This window comes from Abrus precatorius, unplaced genomic scaffold, assembly GCF_003935025.1.
Source record: "Abrus precatorius isolate BTA unplaced genomic scaffold, Abrus_2018 Scaffold7, whole genome shotgun sequence".
NCBI lineage: Eukaryota > Viridiplantae > Streptophyta > Magnoliopsida > Fabales > Fabaceae > Abrus > Abrus precatorius.
The window spans coordinates 6982002-7000692 of record NW_020874417.1 but is presented as its reverse complement, the minus strand read 5'-3'; the positions used below and the strand labels follow the sequence as shown (position 1 = coordinate 7000692).

At 27.1% G+C, this 18691-nt stretch overlaps 3 protein-coding genes across 4 annotated transcripts in view; 2 read left to right on the top strand and 1 right to left on the bottom strand.

Moving 5' to 3' along the window:
* LOC113870881 (40S ribosomal protein S28) overlaps positions 1-18159 on the top strand; it is a 29414-nt gene extending 11255 nt beyond the window's left edge. The window contains exons 2-4 of one of the 2 annotated variants that reach the window (XR_003505705.1): positions 3765-3770; positions 17678-17949; positions 18002-18159. Coding sequence is in view for 1 of the 2 variants with exons in the window: in XM_027507404.1 (XP_027363205.1) it covers positions 17682-17879 (198 nt within the window). In the remaining variant the exon portion in view is untranslated. The other variant, XM_027507404.1, reaches the window with a different exon arrangement.
* On the top strand, positions 4511-7825 carry LOC113871392 (IQ domain-containing protein IQM6). Its single transcript, XM_027508486.1, has 10 exons — positions 4511-4544; positions 4903-5003; positions 5043-5191; positions 5654-5768; positions 5863-5928; positions 6004-6092; positions 6182-6269; positions 6479-6709; positions 6825-6926; positions 7127-7825. The coding sequence occupies exons 1-10, from the start codon at positions 4511-4513 to the stop codon at positions 7823-7825; spliced, it is 1674 nt and encodes a 557-aa protein (XP_027364287.1).
* Positions 11961-13733, bottom strand: LOC113870882 (40S ribosomal protein S28-like). Its single transcript, XM_027507405.1, has 3 exons — positions 13708-13733; positions 12309-12316; positions 11961-12234 (listed from the first exon to the last, which is right to left on the bottom strand). Exon 3 carries the CDS (start codon positions 12223-12225, stop codon positions 12028-12030), a length of 198 nt encoding a protein of 65 aa, XP_027363206.1. The 5' UTR covers positions 12226-12234; positions 12309-12316; positions 13708-13733; the 3' UTR covers positions 11961-12027.
* Positions 18160-18691: the final 532 nt, after the last annotated feature.

Here is an 18691-nt window from a genome sequence, read left to right as displayed (position 1 = left end):
AAGTATATTGGCAAATGACTCTTATGTAGTAATAGATGGAAAAAATTCAATTAAGGTCTAGAAAATTAGTTGGTATAACTAAGTTGAAATAAAAAAAAATAAAACAATATGCAAAAATTTTAATCTTATTCTTAACTCAAAATTTTTTTTCCGTGATTATCATGATACAAGTTATTCATGTCAGATTACTGTATATTATTTTGCTACCACAAATACTATTATAGTAAAAAAACAATAATTGACATTCATTAATTATTAATAATATATTTAATCATAAAAAATAAGAGAGAAAAAATTAAATAAAAAAGAAACAAACAAAAAGTGGAATTTTCCATTTTTTTAAATGGGTTAAAAAAAATAGAAGAATAGAAATAGGTATTAATTTGTCTCACTAATTTTTTTCTACCCATGTTTATTTAGATTATTTTTATTATTATTTTCAAGCTTTCAAAAATTAATTATTCTTGTAACATAAAATAAAAATTTACAAATTAATTTTATGTTAAGAAAAAACAATAGAATAAAATTCAATTTTTAGTTAAATTTATTTATATCAATTTTTATGTATTTTGTTTTTTTCTATTTTCTCTTTTTTATTTAAAAAATTACTTTTATATTTACCACAAATTTATTTATTTATTTTTCTTTTCTTCTTTATTTCATTATTTGTCTTATATACTTGTAATTCTATAAGTCACAAAAGATTGTTACCAATAGGTTGGTGGTAAAGGAAAAAAAACACGTTGAATAAGTGATGATAATTGACAAATAAAAAGAAAATTTTAATTTAATTTTTATCTTTAAAATTAACAATAATTTATATATAATAAAAATAAAATATGTAATAATTGACGTTGCTTCAGATGTATTAGAACAAGATTGACAACAATATTTGATGTAAATTAGTTCAAAAAATCAATAAAGAAAGAGATAAGAACCGGTTTTAGAAAAAATTGTAGTGGACACTTTGTAATTTTATTTTTTATTTTACTTTTAAAATATTTTTCAAATAAATATATTTTCATACATAATATTTAAACAAATATAATTTAATTATTTATTATAATTATTATTTAATAAAAGATGTAGTAGGATTATTTTATATTAATTTAAAATTTTAATTATCTTAATTTTTTAACAATTTTTAAATTAATATATTATGTAATATTAAAAATATGTTATCTTATTATCGATTTGATGTTAATTTAATTATAGTTGAACTAATGAATCATAGATTATTGTATTTGTTAGTTTAATGTGAAATTTAATTTTAAATTAGACAAAACTCAGATGTCTGTCATACCATAAATACTATTGTTCTCTAGTCATAGTTGTATTTTTATTTCAACAACTTTTCTAATTAAAGGTGAGCATTAAAGTTAATGTGCATTAAAGGTTTACATATATGGTTAAAATAAAACTTTAATTTTGATTAGATAACAACATTAACAATATTTATAATATTGAACCTAAGTTTTATCTTCTTAAATATTAGACATACAGTGATATTGAATGCTTTATTAAAAAAAACATTGAATCATCTTACAGAATTTTATAATTTTTTATTTTACTTAAAAAAATTATATACTCTTGTTAAAAAATATAATATTATACGGAAATATTTGTTATATTTATTAACCTTATGTTAATTTTAAAATATTCATTATTTTAATTTAAAAATTACATTTTTATATTTCTTTCATGTAGCATTATGTCTTGTTTTGATAAAAGGAAAGAAAATCAAATAAAATAAATAAAAATAAAGATGTATATTTTTTCTTTGTTATAAATTTTTAAGAGAAATGATATTATCCTATTTTGAAATAGAAAAAGTTGTGCAGTTCAAAAAAATTATATTTTTTTTATCCAAAAAAATATTGAAAGTATCATATATGAGATCCAAGGTCGAACCATAAATTGTACTTGCAAAACTATCATTGTTTTCAGAAATGCATGTTGACTAATCACTGAGCTGTTCTTAAATTATTTTTTTTGCTGACGTGTTTGCATTAAATTTTATATTATTTTATTTTTAATAAAAATTATTATATATAAAACTTTATTATGTGTTTTTAATTACATAATGTATAAACTAATAATAAATTTTTCCTCTTCATTTATAAAATGAAGTGAGTAAACTCACATGAAAAGGAAAATATGCTTCAATGGATAATAACTCAATTTTTAACAATTAATGGTAGTATTGTGAAAAGTGGTTGTTAGAAAAATTTGCAGAATACACTTCAGAACTTATTGACACACAGAAATTATACAATGCAATAAGCATAGAATTATTGTTTGAAAATGATAAAAAACAATATTATATGAAAATTTTTACAACAACCATTCCATAGTTCTTGATTTATATCTCACAGTTCCTTAGAATAAGAGAATAAAAAAGAAAATTAAATACAAAATTTTATGCAATTTCAAAACAATGAATTTGAAGTTATTATATAACTTTAATCTTCCTCTTCCTTTACAAGTGAAATTTGTTTTTAAATATTTTCTTTTAATTAATTTTAACCGTAACAATGTTCAAACAATTGAATATCTATGCAAGTGGTTGGTGTAAGAATACCAAAACAAAACATGTCATGCCATATTATATTATATAAGAATTAGTTATATTATTTAAATTGTTAAAAATTAATATCGTATATGATATTATGTATTGTTATTTTTATATAAATATATCTTTAAATTTTATTTTAAATAGAAAAAATATTTAAAATGTCCTCTCTTAATAGTTTAAGAAATAATTTTTTTTATATGAAAAGCCATCAGTCACCCTTTAAGTACAAACAATTTTTTATTTGTTTTTATGAAAGAAAAAAAGAGAGTAAATATTACCTTAAATAATATTAAGAATTCAATTCTTAGAAATTTTGAGGAAAAATTTTTAATCTCATATTTTACCAAATATTTTTAATTTCATACAATTTTCTACATTTGAAGTTTTTAAATTATTTTTTATTTCAAATTGGCTTTAAATTATTGATTATTTGAGTAATACCTAATTTTAATATGGCTTCCCAATCTATTTTTCAATTTTCCCTACAAACTCTAACTTTCACCACGCTTACAGAAAAAGAAAAAAGATTTGGGCGACTTTGTGTAGAGAGAACTTGATAAGGAGATTTAATTCCAATAATTTAAGAATTAATTAAGAGACTAAATGATGGATTAATCATAATAGAGGAACAAAAATAATTAGGTCTAAAAAATAAAAATCAAGAAAAATTATTATAAAATATAATTATACATCAATTATAATAAAGAGAAAAAATTACATCGAAAACTAAAAACATTGGGGAAATGCAAAGTTTTATTAATGAAAACAGAAAAACAAAAGTTAAATAAATGAACTGTACCATGCAAGTCCCTAGAAGAAAAAAATATATAACAAATGAAAAGTCCTAGAAAAAAGAAAAGCCCATGTGGTTGGTCAGAGACACTCACCTTACACTCCTCACTTCATTCTAAAATTCTAACCCAACCATTTTTATTTTCCCATTAGTCACATCTAAAATTAGAAACCAAATGAAAAATTTGTAATATTTAGAAATATGAAATGAAAAATAAATAAAACGAAAAAAGCTATTTCATAACCAAAATATAATTCATAAAGACTTGTTTTAAAAACTTAAAATAAAAGAATAAATAAAAAATCATAATTTTTTATGAATTAAAAACTTAATTGAATATTTATTTTTTCTTAAATTTATTTTCTATATATAAAAGATGGTGCAAGACAAGAATAGCATAACGTGTTGTTGCTTTGAGCATTGCAAAAAGGAGAACAATACAGGTAGCCAACCTGTGAGGCTCCGAAAAAAGAAGTCAACCATTTTCTTCTTCATCATCGATTCTCTCTTCCCACATTGTTCGGTCTCTCTCTCTTACATTGTCACCCTCCATTTGTGCCACTTCCTTTCTGTGTCTCCTTCCTTCTTTGCTCCTCTCTCTCTCCCCAAAATCTCCTTCATTGAGCCTTTCTTCTCCCCTGGGCCCACACTATCACATATTAAGGTATGCATGACCCGTCATGCATGCCCTTCATTAAAATGAGTGTAACAACAACATTGTTATTGTTGCTGTTATATATATAGTATGGAGGATCTTACAACATTTAATGTTCAAACCTTGTAGCAATACAGTTTTTGGTTCTTATAATATATAGTATGTGCCTGTTGGTTACATGTATCTGATCATTGTTTTTGTGGGTTGTCATTGATTTATACCAATAATGTCAATGTGGTTTAACCCTTGTCTTGCATTACTTCTGAAATGTGTATTATAAGATATGTTTCAAATGTCTTTTTTTTTTTTTTTGTCAACATTCATTGACATTGATATTTTATGATAACTCTGAAGCAATTGACAAGTCTTTTGTGAATCAATTTTTAAAACTACAATTCCTTCAAGGAATTAAATTATTGATACAACTTATTTCCCTTCAATCAATGACTGGTGGAATACATATGCATTGGTTTCAACTGGCTAAGACATGGACACGGAAAATATATATGCTTATGAGGCCAGTAATTTTATCAAACAATGTCTTCCACTCTCCCTGCTATGAAGATTTCTAAATGGAAATAAAAATGATTGGAATTCATTTCCATTTTGTGCATTTGGTTTCCTTCCTTTTTCCATTAAGGACCAATAATGCTAAGAGATTAAGAGTCTATAAAGATGTTCATGAATCTTTGTAGGTGAAGATTTGAAGAATGACATTAATGTCTACAACATTTAGCATAAAGTTATGGCTAAACAGAGAAATTTTGTTGATTAGGATCTTGATCATTTGAAAATATACTTATAGCAATTTATTAACTGAGGAAAACGTTACCTTCCAGATTTGCTGATTTGGACAGTACCTTGAAAATTCCTCTTGAGGTCTGCCAACTTCGGGCGTGAAGATGATACTTGAAGGATCAGTTAGCATTAACGGCCCGGAGTTGGAGAGCATGCTTTCTTTTAGATCTCCTACAGCAGATGTGGAATATGACTTATTTGGTAAACCATTAAGGACAAAGAATAGAGACTTGGAGAAGAGCTTGTATTCACCAGTGATGGAGCCAGAGAGTCAAAGAGATCAAGCTGCACTCAAGTTGCAGAAAGTTTACAAAAGTTTCAGGACAAGGAGGCAACTTGCAGATTGTGCAGTTCTTGCAGAGCAGAGATGGTTAGTTTCAACATATGTACCTGGGTAAACACAAAATTTGGAATTTATGTGAAATATTATCCTTTTTTGGTTAATTCCTCGTCCAATTCAAAATAGCTAATCGTCTTTTGTATGGGGGTCTACATTTTCATATTAGGAGTCTTAGAGCCATCTCATAAGCTACTGTCAAGCTGAAAGAGAATGAAATAAAGAATTTGATTGGAATACATGGCATTGTAAAAAAAAATTATACTGTTCTATCATGAATTGTCATATAATTGGAAACCATTCACTTTTGTAGTAATTATTTTACAAGTCATATCTAGGATGATTTATAATTAGTTGACAGTCTAAAAATCTTTACATTCGCTGTATATCAAACTTATGCTCATAAAAAGAAAGAAAGATTTCATATTTCTTGTGCTTGTGAACTCTCTATCAGACACAAAGTTTTATGTGACTGGATTAAATGTATATGTATAGGTGGAAGGCTTTGGATTTCGCCGAACTGAAGCGCAGTTCTATTTCATTTTTTGACATTGAGAAACCAGAGACGGCCATGTCACGTTGGTCGAGGGCAAGAAAGAGAGCTGCCAAGGTAAGTTCTCATATGACTTGTATAATAACATATCAATGTTGTGAGTTGAAAGACTAGTAATTTGTTTTTTCTTTTTTTCTTCACTGTTGAATAGGTTGGAAAGGGTCTATCTAAGGATAGGAAGGCTCGGAAACTTGCTTTGCAGCACTGGCTAGAGGCAGTAAGTCTCCTAGCTAAAATGATATAGTTCAAATTAAACTGCTAGTTTCTCTAACTGGCTGTCAACTTTGAACAGATTGATCCCCGACATCGCTATGGCCATAACCTTCAATTTTATTATGTCAATTGGCTCCACTGTGATAGCAATCAGCCTTTCTTCTATTGGTGAGATAAAAACCAGAACAAAAAATTATGCTTCTGTTTGACAAGTAACTTTCAATGAAACTGATGGATATATCAATCTACAAGTGTAGGCTTGATATTGGGGAAGGAAAGGAATTCAGTTCAGAGAGATGTCCTAGATCAAGGCTTCAGCAGCAATGCATCAAGTATCTGGGTCCAGTGAGTTTCATGTTTCCTTTAACATCACATTCTTTTTCATCATGATGGCTCAATCTCATGTTACATAAGGGGAGGAGGGATGGTTGGTTAAACACTAATTTATGAACTGGCTTTGGTTTTTTAATTTTTAGTGAAAAATTTTGAGCTATTAGATAGTTTAACTGCCAAGCAACATGTAATTGCAATTTCAGAAGTTGTTTCTTTTGCAGGTGGAAAGAAAGGCTTATGAAATAATTATTGAGAATGGGAGGCTCTTCTACAGGGAGAGTGAAAAACCAGTTGAAACAACTGGAGATGCAAAGTGGATTTTTGTACTTAGTACATCCAAGACATTATATGTTGGGCAGAAGAACAAGGGCACATTTCAACACTCAAGTTTCCTGGCAGGAGGAGCCACATTGTCTGCTGGTAGATTAGTGGTGGAAGATGGAGTTCTTAAGGTATCAAAAAGGAAATATAACCCAAGATTTCCATAACAGATTAAAACATTGTATCCCTTTGCTTTCTATTTGCCATTGCACAGCATACTGACAGTAGACTTTTTCAACTCCAAAGGCAGTTTGGCCTCACAGTGGGCATTATCTCCCAACAGAAGAAAATTTTGAGGAATTCATGTCATTCCTTGGAGAGAATAGTGTGGATCTTACAGATGTAAAGGTAAATGGTGACTTTGCTGCAGTATAAGATAGCATCTGTCAGTCTAATGCAAACTTCCATTCAGCATTTACATGACTGAAGAAAATCAAACTCATAGATTAACATAAATCCACACTGTTATCTCATACTAGTTTACTTGGGATAGAGAGCCATAGCATCATGCATAGAAAACTAGCTAATTGTCATTTTCTTATATCCAGAAAAACCCTGATGAAGAAGAAGACATAGCCAAAATGAACCAAGATCTTCTCCTCCTAGGCAATCCTTCAGAGGCCAATAATCCTCCAAGCGATGAAACTGAAAGTTCTGACACACTAGCTGCACAGCCACCTGACTTGAATGAGGATTCTAATGCCAATTCAAACTCTCAACCACCCACGTCAAGATTGTCGGAACGACTAGGATCAAGAGTACCTAGACTTGACATACCAAAGAGAGTCACGCTGTTGGACATATTTAGAGAAAAAGTAACTGCTCCAACTACTGAATTTTATTCTCCATATGCAATATCAGATAGTGGTTATGAGACAGCAGAAGAATCATTTATTGATGAGGAGGAGTTCATGGTTTCCAAATCAAACTTGTTTGTTAAGGATCAAGATGAAGAAAATGAAAATCCTATTCCAAAGGAGAAAATAATGAAGAGGATAAATTCTCACAAAGGAAGGAAATCATATCAATTGGCCAATCACTTGTCTACCAAATGGACAACAGGTGCTGGTCCTCGTATTGGTTGCATGAGAGACTACCCTCCAGAGCTTCAGTTTTTTATTCTGGAGCAGCAAAATTTGTCTCCAAGGGCAAGAACTGCAGCTCCATCACCCGGGATACCATCACTGTCGCGCTTCAGTCCACATGTTGCATTTCCACCTCCTTTACCTGATCCTCAAAATGCCTGAAGTAGCATGTCTATAGCTGACAATACATAGGATGAAGTACCAATCAAGGGGTGTCACTTCTGTTTGGAGCTTTGAGGTAGAGAGAATCAAATAGGTCTTTTTGCAAAGCTTTTGATGCTATTCTTTAAAAGCCATATAGTTTTTGTAGGTGGTGATGTGACGAATGAGGAACAACAGAACTTTCTATAGTTCCAAAGAGGAGAGAATATGATTGAGTTCTTTCACTCAATCTAGATTGAAACAATAGTAACTGGCAAATCATTAATGACATGTATAGATATGCAGCAAATTTCTCTGTGGATTGCTGACTACATATGTGCTATCCTTGAAACTATGTACTAACATATACACAAGATGAAATATGTAGAGTTAGACTAAATTAACTGTTACCAACACCAAAAATGTTTCATGAGCCTTTTCAATTCCTAAAATCTACCAACAAACACACTGTTTAGACTATGATTTGAGATAAGTGCCATGTATAAAATAATACCTGCCTCCATTTTGTGAGGTAGAATTATGAGTGACAGAGGTGTACATAAAAATACATTATGGAGTATTTTGAGAACATGTATTAGTAAAAAATTTATAAAAAAAAAAAAAATAGAATTAAAAAAGATAACCGGTGATGATTGCGTTCGGTGATGGAAGTTGCAATAGCTGGTAGCATAACAGGCAAATCTCAAAGTCCATGGCCTAGCTATGTAAATGAGAGTTCCAAACAAATGAAAAATATGTACTTTAAGCAACTAGTTCTCCAATAAATAAAGCACTGTCATGCTTTTAGTTATCTTTGGGTAGAGAATGTTGACTACAGACATAAATAAAGAGCTTGGGTTACATGTCTTAATAAAAATGTAATATGTGGAACTAACAATATTATTAAGGGCACTAAGGTTCGGAGCTGTCAACCTTTGGAAACGTACACTTACTTTCTATCCAAGTCGTCCATAATTCTGTATAATGAAAAACCCACTAAATTTATTTTTACAGCCACATTAAATCATCATCATCATCCCATTAACCATAAACAGTATTAAAATATTAACCAACACTATTGAATTTTTTTTTTGCCTTTGTATAAATTATTATATTTTTAATATATAATCATAAAATTTAATATATTAATAATATTTAATGTCATAATTTTTTTATTCAATAAATGCTTAACATAATAAAAAGTTCATCAACAAAGACTTAAAGTTTTAAAAATGCAAACAAACATACCCTTACAATCTAATATTTTAAAATTTATGTTGAATATAATATATAATTTATTTCCATTATTAGATCTTCTCAATATATTATTTTTTATAATTTTTAATAATAATATTGATAATTGACAATTATTAAAAACTATCATGTTTTATTGCAAAAGTAATATTTGACAATTTTAGTTAATGTAATACTGTTTTATAACTTTTAGAATTCGTTGGGTGATCAAAATAAGGATGAATAAGATATAATACCTATCATATTTATTTTAATTAAGTGTTTGTTGAGTCATAAGGATAAGATTAATAAAACTGAATAAGATATAATAACTATCATATTTATTTTAATTAAGTGTTTGTTAAGTCATAAGGATAAGATTAATTTCTCTTGTTAATTGTCTTATTCTATTCTTTTAAACTATAGTTATTACTATCTTAAGAATATGACTAAGTTAAGAGAAAAAGAAAAGATAGATAACAATTGTCTTCCCAAAATATATTTAATTTATTATATTTCCCCTCTTCTGTACTCCCTCATCTTTGTCATTTTTTATATATTGATGTTATATCATTCTTTTTATCAAGTCTGCATCAAATATTAGATATGATAAGAGTTTTTCATGCTCTCATCATATCTTACTTTTATTCTATTTATCTTAATTATATCCTAGTTATTAAACGAGTCCTTCAGTTTAGATTTCATGTTGAGTAAGGAAGATGTTAATGATCACTAACAATTATTTAGAAATTAATTAAACATGAAAGGAAGGATATGAGAGTTTTTTAAATCTTCCAAAACTTTCCTAATCTTGTTTTTTTAATTTTCCTTTTTTGGAATTTTAGTAACTTATATAATAGATTTATCATTTATATTTTTATTTATTAGATTAAATTTTTAGCATGGTTTAAAGTTAGAACAAAAAAAAATATTTTTTCAAAAAATATTAATTTTTAGAGTGATAATTTTTTTAAAAAAATTATAAAAAATAAAAATAAAAATTTTTAAAGAGAAAAATATTTAATTTTTATATTAAAAAATTTAAAAATATATACAAAGATAATAATAATAATAATAATAATAATAATATTTATATGTTAAACATCTAAAGAAAAAAGAAATTTTTTTCATCTTTTTCTTTTTTCAAATAATTTTAAATATATTTTTTTCTTCTCTCTCTAAACTCCCAAGGTAAATCCTTAATGAATTTTTTCATTACGGAAACTGCTAAAATCTTCAATAGATCAATCGAATATTAGTCGAACACCTATTAGCTTACCCATTTATCACGTTAATATTTCCTGACATCTTAGGGAATTTGTTTATGATATATGGTATGTGTCTTGAAATCCACACATTTTATTGTTATAATGTAGTTGCCTTCTTTGGGAGACAAATTCTTGGAATACTCAATGTTATTTGTCATTTTGCTCTCAACATTCACATTCGTAAACTGGGTTTTATTGTTGTTATTATTAGATATCTTAATTCATGGATTTTTTTAAAAATTATTTTGATATATCATTTTTTATTTATTGAACATTTAGTTTCGCGTTTAGTGGTTATGAATCCACATTTACTTCAATTAGCTTTCATATTAACTCCATGTTTACTACATTTTTAATATAAATTTAAATACGCCTTTATTTCACCTTAAAATATGAAAATATGATTACTAAGTAATTGGATTTGCATATTCATATTTGTGGTCATTATTGCTGAGAATCCAAAAACACATGAAACAAAATAAATGTATTAGAATACGAACTTCCTCATATCAAGTTAAAATCATGCTTTCAGCATTATAATTCTTATTTAGAGATTATATCAAAGTATTTTTATTGTAATAGAAAAGCTTTCATTGAAAGTTAAGTAATTTTTGCCTATACAAGTTTGGACGAAAGTTGAACCATAGTCATTTTTATGCCAACTCTGAAATAATATCCATGACTAATAGACATGGAAAGGGGCATTTGTTTCTATCATCGTAAATATGATGTCGATATTTTCAATATGGTTAAAGATGCTTATAATTTAATAAAGCCAACTTAAGCCACTCATTGTTTGGAAATTGTTAAGGAAAAAATTAAAAAAGATTGAAGCACTATTGGGGTTTTATACGAAAGATTCTCTTTTATATGAAAATATTAATTATAACCCTTAATTTTTTATGCTTTTTTTTTTTAATCTTATCATTTTTCTTTCTCATCACTTATTATAAAAATTTGGAATTAAAATTACGTTATTTTTTATATTTTTGAAATAGAAATACTTTCTAACATCCCTAAGGATATGTAAAACGTTAATATAAAAAATTGCAGACCTATTAAAAATATATTAAGTATTCTTTTAATTTTCACATAAAAATATTAAATAGCCACGCCAGGTATAGCACACTAGTATTACACAATACATGTAATAAAAAAAGTATCTTCATTGTTACTATTTGATTCAAAATTTTGGAAAAAAATATACATATGGAAAAGCACAATAGCTTAAAAGATAAAAATTGATGAAAACTTAATGTCATTTTATGGTTAAAGTGAAACTTTTTACATTAAAGATAATTGAATATATCTGAATAATACTTATGATGCATTTAGTATATGTAATTAGTTACATACGATTAATTATAGTATTAAAAGACTCAACCGTTTATTGTAAAAGCTTGGAATCTCAGCTAAGGTTCTTACTTAAGACTATGCAGTAATGCCATTTGAAAAACATGGCAAATTTTTTTTATCAAAAGCATTTGCAAAATTTTATCAAAGTAACAACTAACTGTATCACAAAACTGCCAATAGAGAAGAAAACCACTGTATAAAAGTCAAATCACAACTTTACTCCATCACAACAACATCAAAATTTAAGTCAGAAAACAAGTATAACATAGATTAGCAACATTAAAATATGGTATCCACTAACTACCACAAAAAAAGAACGTTTCACCACAATGTGTATCCTGAGCCAAACAACACATCCAGAGACCCTCAGCGCAACCTTCTTGCTTCTCTTTCAGACTCCAGAAGAGTGAGAATGTCTCCTTCTCTCACTGGTCCCTTCACATTCCTCATGATGTGACGGTTCTGATCATCCAAAAACTTCACTCTAACCTGAGTCACTTGCCCTCTTGACCCAGTTCGACCCATAACTTTGACTACAACAGCATGCTTCACCTGAGATTCCATCCTGCTCAAACACAAGAAACAATTACACAGTTAAAAAAGGAGATGGATAACGGACACGATCACTGACATATCTGTAGGAGGGGGGAAAAGAGTGGACAACATATATGAAACACACAGATACAAATATAAAATTATGACTCCAACATAAAATTGAACAAAGAAAGTGAATAACAAAAAAAAAGTAGAGCAACTCTGAATAAACCCCTCAACAAATACTCAAAAGAGAAGAAAATAAAATAAATCACAAGGGAATATGAACCTAACTTGTTTCACAAGTTCAACTAAACTTATGCATCCCAACTTAAAAAGGTTAAGTTATGAAGCTTCTAAAAAAATTAAGGGAAAAGTTGACTTTAAGTAAAAATTTTGATTCACCTTATCCTCCAAGTTGGCTCTTAGACTAAAATAAAAATGCAGTTCCCTGCGGTTAAGTGAAATTTAGCATCAATACAAACTCGATTCAACAGCCATCATAGTTGTTACTGAGATATCAAGACATCATCAATCACTACATGGATATAAATCGTTCAGACCATAAAACAGCAATCCAAATCATACTACTGTATGAAAAACGTCTAATATGGAAGTCCAATAACTATATAAACAACAACAGCTAGGTAGATATCAGAACAAATATGTTTGCAGCCTCATTATGTAATTATAATCCCAAAAGCTTCAAAACAAACTCGGAATACATTTTGCAAATTTATTCCAGCATATGTATGATATAACATGCCCATAATCATGTTCTGTATCATAAAAAAGGTTCATTGCAAAAAACAACTCCAGCAAATGTCTGATTAAGAAACCATTGTTAAATATACAACAACAGCAATAATAAAAATAATAAAAGCGGAACAGTCATGAAATTTCAAGCAACAATATAAAGGGCATAGAAAACATAGTGCAAGAAAAGTGTGTTGCTGTGCCAGCATCTTTTGTACTTATCTCACTAATTTGTTAAGGCAAGTAAAAATCTACCTTTCTTATAGCTATTAAAGTTTGAAGCAAATACTGTCGCACTGAGAGAATTTCTAACAATGCAATATGTAAAACTAATTTTCAATAAAGTTTATTAAAAATCTTAAAAATTAATGATTCTACCTCACCCTTTTATAGTCTTCAATGAATTTAAGCAAATAACTAAGAGCATGTTAAAAAATCTGTTTCTAACACTGCTTATTGCACCAGAGACCAAGTTGCCATTACTATTGCGTAAAAAAAACCAAAAATTCAAATTCAGCAATAATATATAAAATTTCAATTAGAAGCAAAATCAGCACTATTACCGTAACCATTCAAAATGCTACTTAAGCAGAAATCATCATCCACATCAAACCAAACAGATCAGCATAACACAGTTACCGACATTCACATCACAAAAACACATAAATAATGAACGAATCGAACGTACACTTTGCAGATGTAGATTAGCACGTCGATGAAAGATTAAAAACAGAAAAAAAGACAACCTGATTGTAGAGAAGCGAGGTTGCGGCTGCTCTCTCTGTCTCTACTAACTTTTAGCAAAAGAAACGAAGACGAAACCCTAGTTATTTAAATTTATAGACACATCTTTATCAAAATGACAATAATAAAGATTAAAAAAAATTAAGACAATAATACCTTATTGTAAACTAGTTAATAATAAAAAATTATAGGAGAATTGTATAATTGTTTATAAATTTATAGATTCCAAAAATTTATCGTGTTAAATATAATTAAATTAAAGATAATTTTTCTCAAAAGTAAGCAAAGTTTTATAGAAAATTCAAGATTCAGATTAAGTTTGAATTCGATATTTGTATGTTTATTAAAATGGTGTATCATTTTTTAAATTTAAATTAAAAAATTTAATACTTTTTATTTTAATTTATATAAAAAACTTTTTATTCTGATATTTATAATTTAAATCAAATTAAAATTAAAATCAAAAATAGTATTTAAAAGTAATAAAGTTAATAAAATAAAATAAATCCTTATTCTTTTGATTTAAAAATAAATAAATGCTCGATTTTGAAGAATGAGAAAGATTGACGATAATATAATTTTTAATATTATTTTTACTCAAGAATAAAAATTTAGATTTAAGAGTAAGAGAAGAAAAAAAAATCATTACTCTATTGACATCTTTAAGAGTAAGAGAAAAAAAATAATTATGAAAATTATAAATTTTTATCTAATCATATATTTATATTTGATGTATTTATATATAATATAGCTTAATAGATAGTAATACAAATAACACGTGATTACAAAAATTATACGTGATAATAGTTACAACAATAATAATATTAATGACAATAATAAATATAAAATAATAAATTTAATAAAAATATATTTTTATTATAAAAATAAAATAAAAAAATGTATTTTTATCAGTTGCATTTGTTTCTGTTACTGATTATTTCCACTCCTAACAAGTAGAATTAATCTGTTTGAATTAAAGGAAGATATAAAATAGAAAGTATAGTTTTATCCATCTTTAATATAAATATAAATATAATTTCTTATTTTCTTACTTTACAAACATTTTTATTGAATAATAAAAAAATTTATGTGTATTAAGTTTTTTTATTAAAATTTATATGATATATTTTACATTCATAACATTAAACATTATAATTGTAAATGAAAATTATTATTGAATAATTGTTATCATACACCTTATACACATTTGTAAAACTGATTTTAATATTTAAATTTTTTAAAACTTGAAGCTAAAAAATCCTAAAGTTATGTTGATATTAGTTTAATATGAGAAGTTGTGTATGCCATTTTTATTAGTTAATACAAGGCTGTGATATAATATAACAAATTTCACTCAAAATGTATCCATAATATTATTAAATTAGATATGTTTAAGCTTTTTGTTATTTGGGTGATAATAAATTGGGTTGATCATTTATTGTGAGACAGCTAAAGTGAAAGAATATGTAAAATGAGAAAATAAGAATTTATATTTATATTTATATTAAAGATGGATAAAACTATACTTTCTATTTTATATCTTCCTTTAATTCAAACAGATCAATCTTACTTGTTAGGAGAAGAAGTAATCAGTAACAGAAACAAATGCAAATGATATAAATACATATTTTTATTTTATTTTTATAATAAAAATATATTTTTATTAAATTTATTATTTTATATTTATTATTGTCATTAATATTATTATTGTAACTATTATCACATATAATTTTTGTAATCGCGTGTTATTTGTATTACTATCTATTAAGCTATATTATATATAAATACATCAAATACAAATATATGATTAGATAAAAATTTATAATTTTCATAATTATTTTTTTTCTCTTACTCTTAAAGATGTCAATAGAGTAATGATTTTTTTTTCTTCTCTTACTCTTAAATCTAAGTTTTTATTATTGAGTAAAAATAATATTAAAAATTATATTATCGTCAATATTTCTCGTTCTTCAAAATTGAGCATTTATTTATTTTTAAATCAAAAGAATAAGCATTTATTTTATTTTATTAACTTTATTATTTTTAAATACTATTCTCGATTTCAATTTTAATTTGATTTAAATTATAAATATCAGAATAAAAAGTTTTTATATAAATTAAAAAAAATTATTAAAATTTTAATTTTAATTTAAAAAATAATACACCATTTTAATAAACAAACAAATATCGAATTCAAACTTAATCTGAATCTTGAATTTTCTATAAAATTTTTCTTACTTTCGAGAAAAATTATCTTTAATTTAATTATATTTAACAAGATAAAATTTTGGAATCTATAAATTTATAAACAATTATACAATTCTCCTATAATTTTTTATTATTAACTAGTTTACAATAAGGTATTATTGTCTTAATTTTTTTAATCTTTATTGTTGCCATTTTGATAATGATGTATCTATAAATTTAAATAACTAGGGTTTCGTCTTTGTTTCTTTTGCTAAAAGTTAGTAGAGAGACAGAGAGAGCAGCCGCAACTTCGCTTCTCTACAATCAGGTTGTCTTTTTTTCTGTTTTTAATCTTCCATCGACGTGCTAATCTACATCTGCAAAGTGTACGTTCGATTCGTTCATTATTTATGTGTTTTTGTGATGTGAATGTCGGTAACTGTGTTATGCTGATCTGTTTTGTTTGATGTGGATGATGATTTCTGCTTAAGTAGCATTTTGAATGGTTACGGTAATAGTGCTGATTTCGCTTCTAATTGAAATTTTATATATTATTGCTGAATTTGAATTTTTGGTTTTATTTACGCAATAGTAATGGTAACTTGGTCTCTGGTGCAATAAGCAGTGTTAGAAACAGATTTTTTAACATGCTCTTAGTTATTTGCTTAAATTCATTGAAGACTATAAAAGGGTGAGGTAGAATCATTAATTTTTAATATTTTTAATAAACTTTATTGAAAATTAGTTTTACATATTGAATTGTTAGAAATTCTCTCAGTGCGACAGTATTTGCTTCAAACTTTAATAGCTATAAGAAAGGTAGATTTTTACTTGCCTTAACAAACTATTGAGATAAGTACAAAGATGCTGGCACAGCAACACACTTTTCTTGCACTATGTTTTCTATGCCCTTTATATTGTTGCTTGAAATTTCATGACTGTTCCGCTTTTATTGTTTTATTATTGCTTTTGTTGTATATTTAACAATGGTTTCTTAATCAGACATTTGCTGGAGTTGTTTTTTGCAATGAACCCTTTTTTATGATACAGAACATGATTATGGGCATGTTATATCATACATATGCTGAAATAAATTTGCAAAATGTATTCCGAGTTTGTTTTGAAGCTTTTGGGATTATAATTACATAATGAGGCTGCAAACATATTTGTTCTGATATCTACCTAGCTGTTGTTGTTTATATAGTTATTGGACTTCCATATTAGACTTTTTTCATACAGTAGTATGATTTGGATTGCTGTTTTATGGTCTGAACGATTTATATCCATGTAGTGATTGATGATGTCTTGATATCTCAGTAACAACTATGATGGCTGTTGAATCGAGTTTGTATTGATGCTAAATTTCACTTAACCGCAGGGAACTGCATTTTCATTTTAGTCTAAGAGCCAACTTGTAGGATAAGGTGAATCAAATTTTTACTTAAAGTCAACTTTTCCCTTAATTTTTTTAGAAGCTTCATAACTTAACCTTTTTAAGTTGGGATGCATAAGTTTAGTTGAGCTTGTGAGACAAGTCAGGTTCATATTCCCTTTTGAGTCATGTTATTTTCTTCTCTTTTGAGTATTTGTTGAGGGGTTTATTCAGAGTTGCTCTACTTTTTTTTTGTTATTCACTTCCTTTGTTCAATTTTATGTTGGAGTCATGATTTTATATTTGTATCTGTGTGTTTCATATATGTTGTCCACTCTTTTCCCCCCTCCTACAGATATGTCAGTGATCTTGTCCGTTATCCATGCTCCTTTTTTAACTGTGTAATTGTTTCTTGTGTTTGAGCAGGATGGATTCTCAGGTAAAGCATGCTGTTGTAGTCAAAGTTATGGGTCGAACTGGGTCAAGAGGGCAAGTGACTCAGGTTAGAGTGAAGTTTTTGGATGATCAGAACCGTCACATCATGAGGAATGTGAAGGGACCAGTGAGAGAAGGAGACATTCTCACTCTTCTGGAGTCTGAAAGAGAAGCAAGAAGGTTGCGCTGAGGGTCTCTGGATGTGTTGTTCGGCTCAGGATACACACTGTGGTGAAACATTCCTCTTTTTGTGGTAGTTAGTGGATACCATATTTTAATGTTGCTAATCTATGGTATATTTGTTTTCTGGAATGAATTTTGATGTTATTGTGATCGAGTAAAATTGTGTTTTTATTTTCTATATAATGCTTTTCCTTCTTTTTTTGTTTGTTTTTAGATGTAGTCAGAGCGATTACTTTGATATAACTTTGCGAATGGTTGTCATCTAAACTTTGTCATGTTTTTGGAATGGCATTTCTGCACATTTTTAAAATTGATCAGAATTGATTTGGATAAAATTCATTTTGAGCTTTTAATATAATTGAGAAGTTAACGTTATTTAATCTTTTTCTGTATATTATTTGAACGTGTTTTTTGAGAATTGTTTTTCAATTGTAAACCGACAGCCTGAATACTCTGGATATTTTCATACTTTACCATGTACGATCTTAGATACTCTAAAATGAGACTAAATTTAGATAGTAAAATTATATAGTTAGATTGAAGCAATTACGAAATCAATCAAGTGAAATATGTTACAATTTCAACTCTTTCATTTTCCACATGTAAAACAAACAGTTCAAAACATTAAAGGGTGTAATAACATTTTTTGTAACATGTTGATTGCTCATACGATGGAAGTTTTACTCTTGTGCATTGGTTATCAAATATTGAAGAACGCAGTAGTCCCGAGTAGGCGCCCACGTTTAGAAACGGGTTGTTTCGATTATTTTTATTTTTATTTAGAAGAGATAGAAATAATTATTCTTTTTTTTTAAAAAA